The following is a 13,121-nucleotide window of genomic DNA, read 5'->3' on the forward strand; positions in this document are numbered from 1 at the left end:
TGCAATTGCTTGTTGCACTCATGTGATCAAGAGGCAAAGGAAGGAAATTCACACTTTTTACCGGCTCTTTGATTCGACCTAACCGTGAGGTATTGAGCCAAACACTTCTCATTCTTTCTATGTGATATCCACTCTTGTATTGTCTCTCGATTTTGCTTGTACTCTCTTTATTTGATTGGTAATTTTGTCGCACACACGAGGCATGTTGTATTGGTACCTTTGAGCCTTTCTATCCACCCTTACATATGTATCCTTTGCTTACCCAATTTGAGCCGAAAGAAACTATGTTATTTTTGCAAAACCTTAAGAAAATTTTGATGAAAAAAGGAATGACTTTCTTGGAGGTTAGGCACCTAATTAGTGGTTGATGCGCAATGCTCACCACTAAGTTTGGGGTTGCTCTTTGGAATTAGCAAACAATGAAGTTTGGGGTGAGGGTACTAGAGAACTTACAAAAAGTTTTTGGTTGAAAAAATTGAAAAAAATTTCAAAGATTCAAGGCTTTAGAGAAAGATATGTTGAAAAGAAATGAAAAAATGATAAAAAGCGATGAATGTGGAAAAAGAGAAAAGAAATACAAAAAGAAGTGATAGCCTTGAATACAAACGAATTGCAAAACTTTGTATGTTGAATTGAAAAAGTTCTCTAGTCCATTATATTTCAAAAGTTAAGGGTTTTGGTTTATAATTTTTCTTTGACTTTAGGGGGATCTAACTCCAAGTTTTTCTACTACTTATCCTAAAAAGTCACCATCCACCCTAACTAAGCCAAGTTATAACCCTTAAGACCTCTAATGTGTGTGCGCAAAGTGAACCGATTGAATTTCTAGAATACTTGCAAAATTATTGTTGACTTGCTAGATGTGTTGATTTGAGTGAATTAACCATGATTGAAGAGTGTATGTGAGGATTGTGATGAAATCATTGAGCATCGGTTGAAAAGTGTGAAGTTCTTGAAAATGCCTTGAGGGAATTATGGTGCAATTGAGTGTTGCTTGCGAGTGGATCATTGATCATCAGGTAAGTCTCACGCATGTATGACTCGAGTGCTCTAAGGAAAATGCCAAGGTCTTGACATAAAAGCTTGAGGTAAAAGTTGTTTCCTTGAGGACAAGGAAAGGTTTAAGTTTGGGGTTGTGATGACGTATCGTCACACTCTTATATCCATGCTTATTTGAGGGACATTAGACTCTTTTTAGAGGTTTTCTAGTGAATAAACAAGAGAAATCAGTTTAGAATTGAAGTTACTTGGATTATAAGAAAAGCAGGAAATTATGCAGAAAAATACAATTTTGCACTACGCTGGGGGCGTGGCTGTTTCACGCGCAGCGTAGTAGCCCGAGCCAGAAGAAGAATTTCCCCTGCTTCTATTACGTGCGGCGTGATGGCTATCACGCGCGGCGTAATACCCTACTTGAAGATGAACTTGCTCACTGACTTAGTCACGCGCGGCGTGAGATCTATCACGCACGGCGTGAAGGAGAAAATTGCACTACGCTGAGGGCGTAGCCCATCTCACGCGCAGCGTAGTGTTAATTTCAGCAACCACGCGCAGCGTGGTAGATCTGACGCGCAGGGTGGTTACGATCTGTATTTAAGGAAATTTCATTTTCTGGAAAGGGGTTCGAAAATTCTGAGTTCATCACTACATTTCAGAGATTCTGGGCAAGAATTGAGGTCTGATCCTGCATTCAAGTGGATAGCTTCAAGGGATTCAGCAGCATGGAAGCATTTACCATGAAGTTGAAGCTTGGAGTGAATCAAGAAGCTATGAGGAGCTAAATCCCTCATAGAGGTTGGATCTAGGATGAAACTTAGGCTGTAATCTAATGTAATCTTACTTATTGAATTGAAACTCTCTTGTAAGTGTTATTTCATGAGTGACTTTACTTAATGCATTTCAAATTCTGATCAACTTTGCTATGATCTTAGATTCTAATTATGTATGAGAATATGAGTTAGAATCTAAACTGAATTCATGAAGCATTTGAGTGTTTCCGGTCGAGAGATTGAAACATAGAGTGTAGCACACGATCAACGCGTTTTCAAATACTCCGTTGTCGGGAGCTTTCATCCGAGAGATCAGAGGAGTACCGACAAAGGATAGGGTGAATATATCAAGAGATTGAGATTCACCATATTGTTGATCTAGTTGTAACGCTTGAGTGATTCAATTCGATATAATTGACTGCATATGATTACTATAGCTTAAGTGGTTCCAATGATCCAACCTCACTTGTTTACTATTTGAACTCGAAACGTTTCTTACAACTCAAACTACTCAAACAAACCCCCAAAATGTGTGTTAATGTTAGTATGTTTATAGACACGATTACTTTGTTACAATTGCGCAATCCCTGAGGATCGATATCTTTTTATTACTCAATTGACGAAATTATACACTTGCAAATAGTCAATCAGCTAGGCCAAACGCTACCATTGTATATAAATAGAAGGACGATGCATCACTTACAAATTACAATAATAGTTCAGATTATTTCATGTAATCCAGTATTAGATATAATATTTGTGTAATAATATTCTAAAAATTAATACAGGACGTTAAAGTTTTTTGCACCCTTAGTTTTCTACTACACAGTTGTTTTTAAATTGGGCCAAATAAATAAGTCTTCTTGGTCCACTCACAACAAATTATCTAAACATGAGATCTCGTTTTCTCATCATACCGGTTACTCGGGCGTCTTACACTTTTTCCTTTTTACACTTCCGCTGCTTAAGTAGTGGACTTATAAAAATGAAAATTTCTGAAAAATGTTGTTTGCTACTTAAGTAGCAGACGTTATAGAGGTTGAGTGTTTTTGGCGTGTCCGCTACTTAAGTAGCGGACGGAGTATTTTGGTAAATTCGTAGGGCGCGCGAAAAAATAAATAGGGGTGACAAAAGTAAATCTCTCTAAACATAAAAAATTGCACTCAGGTTCTTCTGACTAAAATGCCCTTAAAAAGAGATTCGAAATTTAGAATCCGAAATTAATTGATTTTGAAACGTCGGACCAAATTAGACCATATTTAAACGGTTTGGTTTCGGTTTTATTTCCCATAAAAAAATGTCTAACCCCAAACGCTAAATATTGATTTAGATTTTGTCAAAAATAAAAAATAAAAAATTGATTTGGATTGCAATTTGGTTTGGGCGAACACACACTTATAAAAGGAGTGTCTCTTTGCTTAGCTTTCATAAATTCCGAACCAATTGCAACTTTATATAAGACTTTTATCAAACAATTGTTGTGCACTCTAAAAACTATTCATTATTGCATAGATAATTGAAATTCCGCAACACCAATCAAAGAAAACAATGGCGCATAATTCAGTTGAAAATTTAAACCGCTATAACCACATTGTCTATGGACTTCAGGAACAAGTTCATAAGGTGAAACTTCTCATGTTAATTTATTCTTTGTGATCACATTGTGTTTTTTATGATTAATTTCTTGATTTTATTTATTTTTTAATATTCATAAAGACTAATTGAATGTTGAATTTCTTGATTGTATATGTTTGTATTGTTGATGTTTCTTGTCTCAATATCGTGTTGAGGATTTCGATCATGTTCGAAAATTAAACAACTTGTGTTTTGAAGTGTATTTTAAATTTGATTTGGTGAAGTTAAATTTTAGGTTATTCAATTTTCATTGAACGTGATAACTTGATTGTTTAGCTGTATATGACTTGTAATTTGAGCTGTATTTTAAATCTGATTTGGTGAATTTAAAATTTGAATTGTTCGATCTTCAGCTGACGCGCTCTCTTGATCGATTGCGTACAACTTGTATTTCGAGATGTATTTTAAATTAGATTTGGTGAATTTAAAATTAGAGCTGGTCGATCGTTATCCAACGTGATCTCCTGATTGTGTGACTGTGTTTTCCCTAACCGGGAGGAATCTGGATCGATATCAAGAATAAACCCTAATAGTTTTCTCATTCTGATAGTAATTATGATGTAAAAACTCCTTTAGGGGTGTTGAGTTTTTAGTAATTCTTCTGAGTTGCAATCAATCTAGCATTTCTGATCCATAGAGGAATGCTATGCATTTGTGTGCTTTTAATGTTTGTAAGTTTGAATTTTGAACATTATTTGTGTCATGTGTTGATTGCAGCTTGAGAAGCAAATAAAGGAAGTTGAACAGTTTTACCAATCCACTGCTGATGCTTTACAGAATGGTTTCCAAAGCAAAGACGAGAAGCCTCCTAAGATGCCGCTGAAACGTGCTTCAGAAGAAATGCAAAACGAGGTCATGCGTCATTTTTCCAAAATATTGACTGAGGCAAGTGCAAGTAATTATGCAATCAACTAGCTTCAATGAACTTTCACTCTATTCTTCAATTTTTTCTTTATTCCTGACACCACCAATTGTCTATATATAACCATGTGTACAATGTTACTTCTACAATGATAAATAAATTATTGTAAGAAGGTATACTGATTTTATGGAAAAGAATATCTTTTACGATGTTACATTCATTGAAAATAACAAAGCATTTAACTTTTAACTTGCAATGAATAACCTCCTCCTTTTTATTCAATCATACAAAAGCCTAATAGTGATGCATTTGCTTTTTCTCAGATAACTCAGCACAAATGGGTGTGGCCGTTTTTGGAACCTGTAGATGTTAAAGGTCTTGGACTGCATGACTATTATCAGGTATTTTATTTATTTTTTTAAGCTTTTATAATGACTTAGACTATAACTATCTTAATTAGATAAATGACAGCTTCTAATCTCTCAGGATTCTCTGTTTATTTTTCATCTCCTAGGTCATTAAAAAGCCTATGGACTTCAGTACTATAAGAAGAAAAATTAAGGCTAAGGATCACTCACGTTATAAGAATGTGCGTGAGATCTATGAAGATGTAAGGTTGATTTTTATGAATGCCATGACATACAATAATGAAAAGGATGACATCTATGTCATGGCTAAGACCTTGCTGGAAAAATTCGAAAAGAAATGGCTAAATCTTTTGCCTAAAGTGGATAAGGCGGTAATTTCCTTTTTTCCAATATATGTTCCTTTCTTTTCTATGAATGAAAATTGCTTATGTACAATTCTAGAGGTTGCATTTATAGAAATAACAGTGATTTCAAGTGTCAACCATCCCATGCAATATTTTTCTGTAGCTACATTACCTTACTTTATTTCATTATTTCAGGAGAGTGAGCTATCAAAGGAAGAAGCGGATGAACAATTGAATAAAAAGCTTGCTCAAGAAGCCACTTATGCCAACAGGGCCACGGGATTAAGCGCCGAGGTTTGTTCATTATTGTTTTCGCAGAATTGTGGGTAAAATCAAATATTGTATGTTCCGAAAAACAATATCAGATGATTAATTTATGCATTTAATTTTTGTTGTTCCAGCTGTCTAAGGTTGAGACGGCTTTGAGGAATCTCAAATCAACATTGATTTCACAGTGCAGGTTCATGAATGAGTCACCCCATATCGTTTGTTAGTTTATTGTTTAGTCCTGCGATGAATTTATTCTTTTTCTTGAAACCACCACCGTATGTTAAGGAGTTTTATGGATTTAGATCTCTTGCAGTCACACAACCATGCTGTCGGCCCTGTTGCTGACCGAATTGTTTGATTAAGCCTGATCAAGATCAGACAAACCACAACTTAACTCTATATTTTAGTCCCGATTTTCAGGGTCGAAACAATGATTGATGTGATGGTCCTGATTGCATGACTGTTACAATGTCTGATTCACTTATTACAAGAAATCTGGATCCGAGTTTTATAGCATCTAGACGCCTTTTAGTTTTGGTCCTCTAAATACGCAATTGAGAATTCGTTATGGATTTTCTTTTGGTCATGTTAAGAACTATGTTGCTTATTATGTCTTGTTCGGTTTTTGACAATACTGTAGGAAACTGTCTGGTCCGGAGAAAATAATACTCGTGAATGGTTTCGCTCAATTGTCCGAGGATAACCTCACAAAGGCACTCCAAATAATCATTGAGAATGATCCGAATTTCAAACCTACCGATGAAATTCCGATCCTTGACATTGAGGCGCAGGTTCGTCTTGTTATCTATTGCTACTAATATTGTTTGCTTTTAGCCATTTCCTAATTTGATCTGTCTTATTTTTTCTTTCACTAACTTTACTCGCATAATATACAGAGCGACTACACACTGTGGAGATTGTATATGCTTGTGAAACAGACACTAGATGAAGGAAAAAACTTGATTACTCACGAAGACAGCATGGAGGAAAATAAACACAATGCCAAAAGGAGGAAAATTGAGTAATTCTCTTGCCAAAGGCATGTAATAAGGAACAAAAAAAACTATATACTTTGTGATACAGATATACAACAAATAATGTAGTGTTTTAGTTTTGATTGAACTGTAGTGCATAAAGACACCACTAACCTCTTACTGTTTGACAATTTTTGGAACATATTGATCTGTGATCTGCATTCTTAAATAAAATACCTGATAATAGTTTTGGAACATCACTATCTCTAGTTTAATATATAAATATAATAATTCTTTTGACTTCAATGATAAATTGAGCTTTATTTACTAAAATATTGTTATTGATAGTAGTTAGTAAAGTGATTAAGTCGTTTGAAAATTGAGAATTAATGAATAAAGGTATTTTAGTGGGAGAAAATAATTGAATTTAATTTATATGCACCGTTAGTGTAAAGTTATTTTACACATGCGTTCAATAATATACCAACATATTATGTATGATATTTAAAAACACATGATGTGTCACGTTCATTAAATGATGTGGCAACACATCATTGAATGCATAATTATTGTTTTATTAATATTTAAAGTGATAATTAATTTGAAACAGAATATATTGCAAATGAGACAGAGACACTTATTAAACGGATAGAATATAAATCTATTATTGTAGAGAGGAAGTCAAAATCCTCAAAAGTAGGCCGTGAGGTCAATCACTGTCAGTTCTTCTTTATAAATTGTCGGTGTAGTTCATTTTATCCATTGTATTGTACCCTTCAAATATAGGCGGGGACTAGCGTGAGAGAGCAGGTAGTATCTCTCACCCATGAGCAACCGACTTTTAACCATTGGATGTGTTAAACGGTTGTGATGCTGTATCTGGAGAGAGGAAAATTTCTAATGTTGTAGCAGGTGAATAATACTTATATTTGTCTGATTTTGTTTTGGAATTTCAAAATAAAAAACAAAAATAAAAAATTAACAAAATAAAAACAGAGGAACAGATCACGCGTTTGTTGTCATTTTAACCTCTACCACCACCACACCATCCACAACCACCGTCCATACCACCATCATCGTCGCCAACCGACCTCCACTGCCATCGTTAAAATCAATTAGATCTAATCTGACCTTCACCACCATCACCGCTTTTGTAAGAGAGATGCGAAAGTGACAACAACGACCGGAGAGAGTGAGAGAGTTGCAGCGTTAAGGAGAACGACCGGAAAATACGACGCCGGTGGATGGTAGCCGGCGAATTAAAGAGAATTGAGAGAGAGGGAGAGGCCAGTCGTGAAAGAGATCTGAGAGTTGGAGAAGATAGAGTGTAAAGGGAAAGAAAAAAGAAAAGTGAATTTTTTTTAAAAAAAAATAAGTATTATTCACCTGCTACAACATCAGTAATTTCCCTCTCTTCAGATACAGCATCACAGCCGTTTAACACATCCAACGGTTGAAAGTCAGTTGCTCACAGGTGAGAGAGAAATCCGCCTCAAATATAAGGTTCCAAACAAAATCAATCAAAGAAATAGCCTAGAAGTCTACATCCCAATAGCATATAATCCCATGTTGAATCAGAATTTTTTTTCTATACTAGCCGGAAAAAATGTGCCGGTGTGAGTTAGGGGGAAAAGAGAGTAAGTGAAAAAATACATATCAGTACACTTTACTAAAGTGTGCTAGTTTGAAATATTTACCGGTATTCTTTTTTTCAAGTTTGCCGGTATGCATATTCATACAAGCAAACTTGAAAAAACAGTACTGAGTATTGGTAAATATTTCAAACCAGCACACTTGCTTTTCCCGTTTCTTTTAAATTTGCCTACCGGAACAATTTTTCCAAAGTGTGCCGGTACAATGTGCACATTACAACCGTTTTTTCTTCTTCACCAGGTAACTTGATCGGATCTCTCTCTTATTTCTATTCCTGGTTACTATTACATGGAGATCATAATTTTTCTCCTGCTTCCTAACTTTTCATTTTTCCATCATTTCAATTAGCACCCAATTCCAATTTTGAACTCATTTTTATAATCTACTAGTATAACTTACCCGTGCAAATACACGGGTTAATGTTCCATGAAAAATATAGATATTTTTTTGACACATGAAAAATATGGATTATTAAATTTTCAATATTTTGTGGTTTTTTTAATTATTTGTAAAATTAATTTTATATTTAATGTAATAATTTATTTAAATATGATAAATGATCCAAATTTTGGAGATTTTAAGAAGAAATGGTAGAACGGAGAGTGATACTCCACTCCCCGTTCCCAACCCACATGTTCGTATATTTGTTCTTTTATTTTCATAAAAAAGGTCATTAAGCAAAAACTAATCTAACGGTTTTTTTTTGAAGTAGCTAAAATGAGATATATATTAACAAAAATAGTCACCTCAGCACAAGGTGTGCCGAAATGGACTACCAGAGTTTACAAAGATAGACAGAAAAGAAAAATATAAAGATCAAAATCATACAAGACCCATACATAATAAAGGACTAGACCACCAACTATGGCAGTTTAAAGCCAAAGTAATATTCTTCGACTTTAACCACCTATAAGAAAATAACTTGATCTTGTCCAATAACTGATGTGAAGTGCAAGTTGAGCCTCTAAACAATCTGTGGTTTCTTTCTGTCCATATAACCCAAACGCTGACCAGCCAAATGAGCTGCAAAAAAGACCGGCGTGCTCGAGATCCACCAGCTGATGATGTAAAATGAACGAAGTGGTCCCGGATAGTACTAAAATCCGTCAAAGGAATGTCAATCCACGTGCACACTAAAGCCCAAACAGAACCAAAGAAACTGCAAGAGATGAATAAATGATGAGCCGACTCCACCTCCCCACAACCTGCTACGCACAACTGTGCTGAAGAAGATAAGATGCCTCGAATAACCAGGTTTGCCTTCGTAGGTAATCTGTCACGAAGTAGACGCCACGCAAAGATGGATACCTTCAAAGGAACCTGGGGATGCCAAATAAGATGTTCTGCATCATCCAAAGTAACTGAATCAAGAGTAGTCACAATCTGGTAAGCTCCTCGAACAGTGTAACATGTGTCAGGATCTGGCTGCCACCGCCACCTATCTGAATACTGTGCCTGTAAAGAAATGTTAGAAAGTAAAGACTGACACTCCCTCAACATATCCTCCTCCCACGCCCGCAATTGCCTCCGCCAAACCCAAGCCGCCCCATCCAACCCCCACCCTAACGAGAACATCTCAGCCAACGTACGCAATTTGGTCTCTGATAAAGCGAACAGAAGGCCAAATCGCTCACATAAAGGAGTCTCATCCACCCAGGGGTCAGTCAAAAAAAAGGTATCTAAACCGTCCCCCACCCTCCTAACAACATGCTCCCCGAACCAGCCACCCCCTGGCTCACCTACACCATCCCTAATGCTCACTATCTCTCGCCACCACAATGACCCTCTCCGCCCTCTATCTCGCAATCTCCCTCCCTCCTCCCCATAACGAGCTGCCAACACACGAAACCACAACCCCTCTCGATCCACTAACATCCTCCAACACCATTTACCTAAAAGTGCCAAATTAAACTCCCTCAACTGCCGTACCCCCAAACCTCCATACTCTCTCCGTAAACAAATAGTTTTCCAATTAACCCAAGTTGTTTTCCTAAAGTCCTCACATCCCCCCCAAAAAAATTTAATTAAAAGAGATTCAATAGAGGAAATGATACCTGAAGGAGCTTTGAAGAAGGACAGAGCATAGACAGGTACAGATGTCAAGACAGACTTTATCAAAACCAGACGACCACCAAAAGAAAGAAAGCGACTCTTCCACCCAGATAATCTATTCTTTAAACGATCCATCACCGGTTTCCAGAAGCCCAAACGCCTCGAATCACCCCCAATAGGAAGGCCCAGATAAATGAAAGGAATTTTTCCCACTTTACAACACAAAGCTGACGAAGCTTCGCATAACCAGGATTCAGGAATATTCACCCCAACAAGCATACTTTTGTTAAAATTGACCTTTAATGCTGACATAGTCTCAAACAACACCAATAACGCTCGCAGAGCCCGTACATTAGCCCAACTCTTCGCCCCCATTAACAGCGTGTCATCAGCAAACTACAAATGAGTCACCGAAATAGGGTTAGATTCCCCTAAACTATATCCCACAAATAAATTACGCGCTACCATAGCCTCCATCAGCACATTTAACCCCTCAGCGTCCAAGAGGAAAAGAAAAGGAGATAACGGATCTCCTTGTCTAAGGCCTCTCTCGATAGGAAACTCATCAGTTGGGCTACCATTGACCAGAATAGATGCCGTAGCCGTACCCACACACTCCCTTATCCACTTCCTCCACAAAGTAGGAAACGACATACTCTCCATAACCTTGTCGAAATAACTCCAATCCACCGAATCATATGCTTTCTCAAAATCCACCTTGAAAAGCATAAGTTCCTTCTTAGACTTCCGAGCCTCATCCACAACCTCATTAGCTATAAGAATTCCATCCAGAATCTGCCTATCCTCAACAAACGCCGTCTGAGACTCTGAGATCACACTTCCAATAACAAGACGTAACCGATTCGCGAGGACCTTCGCCAAAATTTTGTAAATGCTACCAACTAGCGATATCGGCCGAAAATCATTCAGCCGTTAAGGACTATCAACCTTTGGGATCAAAGCAATGAATGTAGAATTGATACCTTTTGCCAGTTTTCCATTCCGATGAAAATCTAAAATAAACCGCATGACATCTCCACGTAGCTCAGCCCAGAAATCTTTAAAGAAACCAAAGTTTATCCCGTCAGGCCCAGGACTTTTATAACTATCGCAGTCCCACACAGCTGATTTCACCTCTGCCTCTGTAAAAGGTTTGGTAAGGCTACTACACTCAAGACGGTTCAACCGCTTAAACTGAAGATTATCCACTCCGGGTCTCTCCACATTGGGATTCTTAAAGTGGGACGCAAAATGCGAGAAAACGGCCTGCCGAATCGGATTCACACCCTCCAAAGTAACCTCACCCACTTGAATCACAGAGATAGCATTCCGTCGTCGACGACCCGCCAAAACGGAATGAAAGTACTTAGAATTAGCATCACCCTCCTTGAGCCACAGCGATCGCGACTGAAATTCTGGTACACAGTAGACAAGTGTTGTCCACGATGTGCAGACACTTGTCGCAACACTTGTCTTAGCAGTAAGAACAATAAAACAGAGCATTAAAAACATATACTGAAAAGCATAAACGACACACATAATTGTTAACCCAGTTCAGCCTAACAGCCTAATCTGGGGGATACCAATCCAGGAGGAAATTCACTATCAGCAGTATTAATTCGGAGCTAAACTCCCCCGTTTACAACTCCTCACTTAATCCCTACCCAATGACACTTCTACCTAGGAACTCCTAGATATGAGACCCCGTCTCACTCCCCTCAACCTTACAACCAGTAAGGATTTCAATAACAACAGAATGGAGACACTCTCCTTGACAAAGATGAAGTCGACACACTTCAATAACATCACCACCTAGCCAACGACTAAGTTCACAATTTAGAGTTGCTTAAAAGCTTCCTCCAAATACAATACTCAACTCATTACCTACAGGTTTCTGAGTGAGGACATAGTGACCATCTCACAACCCGAGTGGTTCACTTTACACCAACTCTCCTAGAGAGTGGCTTAAAGACACGAAACCCTTAAAAGACTACATCTTTGATATTCTATTTTAGCTTCAAGTTTCGGTGAATAAAATAGGGTTAGCAGCACCCTTTAAATAGCAAAGCCTCGTGGGCTTTTCACAATGATCCAGCTCCAAGAAATCTTCTAGATGCAAAATATATATTTTTACCAAATCTTTATTTGCATCAAATATTCCTCCCATAAATATATTTGTTGTAAATATATTTTAAAATTAAATCTTCTAATCTTCTGGAAGCACAAAGATTTATTTGAAATAAATCTTTTATATTTTTGCAGCAATCTTCACAAGATATATTTTTGAAACAAATATTATATTTTCTAAAAATATAATTCCTTTAGAAAATAGAACTAGGGTTCAGCTGCCTTCTGAAACACATTGATCACGTGCGCCTTGTTGTATAAGAAACCACGAAATAATTCTTCAATCAAATCTTCGAAAGATTGAGTAGAAAATAAAAACAGCTAGCTGGCGCGCGCAGATACAGAGTCAGGTATTGTTCCAAAATGTCCCAACATTTGTCACAACACTTGGGGTCAGCACATTTGTCTCAACACTTGGCTAAGATATGTTTTTGCAAAATGTAGCCAACATACAAAAAACCCAACAATCTCCCCCTTTGGCAAATTTTGGCTAAAACAATATTAGACCAGTATATAGAGAGATACAGTATTACCTTTCCTTCGAGTCAACATGATCACACAACTAGGAAAGAAAGTAACACATAATAAAAACTACTTCCAGAAGAGATAAGTAGCATCAGAGGCAATGCAATAGCAGGAATAAACACATATAGCCTCACAGAGCAGATAGAGAGAAATAAACTCTCATAGTGGATTCAAAGATAGGAGAAATAAACTCCTATAATCAGAGTACATCCATTCAACAAAAGATCACCAGGGAAAAATAAATTCCCACAATCACAGAACTAGGAAAAATAAATTCCCAGCCACCAGAGAATAAAGCCAAGATGTCTCAGCATCTGGCATCACACTTGTCACTTATTCATACTACCACTCCCCCTGAATTTGTGCATGACAGAGCACAAGCATACAATGTAATCAACCATAGGAACTACAACATCCTTGTAATAGCAGAAGCATTCAATCAGAGTGATCAACGCTTAATGGTTGTTGTAGACACACATGTGTGCATTCATAAATAAGCATGTACAAGTTACCCATATTTCTATGAATGTAACTAACTAAGT

The 13,121-nt window shown here is 37.1% G+C and overlaps 2 protein-coding genes across 2 annotated transcripts; one reads left to right on the top strand and one right to left on the bottom strand.

The window, feature by feature from the left end:
- Window positions 1-3,216: 3,216 nt before the first annotated feature.
- Window positions 3,217-6,456, top strand: LOC123885517 (transcription factor GTE1-like). Its single transcript, XM_045934799.1, has 8 exons — window positions 3,217-3,392; window positions 4,122-4,289; window positions 4,590-4,667; window positions 4,781-5,005; window positions 5,174-5,272; window positions 5,380-5,438; window positions 5,889-6,039; window positions 6,145-6,456. Exons 1-8 carry the CDS (start codon window positions 3,318-3,320, stop codon window positions 6,271-6,273), a joined length of 984 nt encoding a protein of 327 aa, XP_045790755.1. The 5' UTR covers window positions 3,217-3,317; the 3' UTR covers window positions 6,274-6,456.
- A 2,241-nt stretch (window positions 6,457-8,697) lies between these two features.
- On the bottom strand, window positions 8,698-9,750 carry LOC123886488. Its single transcript, XM_045935805.1, has one exon. It carries the CDS (start codon window positions 9,748-9,750, stop codon window positions 8,698-8,700), a length of 1,053 nt encoding a protein of 350 aa, XP_045791761.1.
- Between the last annotated feature and the right edge of the window lie 3,371 nt (window positions 9,751-13,121).

This window comes from Trifolium pratense, linkage group LG5 (assembly GCF_020283565.1).
Source record: "Trifolium pratense cultivar HEN17-A07 linkage group LG5, ARS_RC_1.1, whole genome shotgun sequence".
Lineage (NCBI taxonomy): Eukaryota > Viridiplantae > Streptophyta > Magnoliopsida > Fabales > Fabaceae > Trifolium > Trifolium pratense.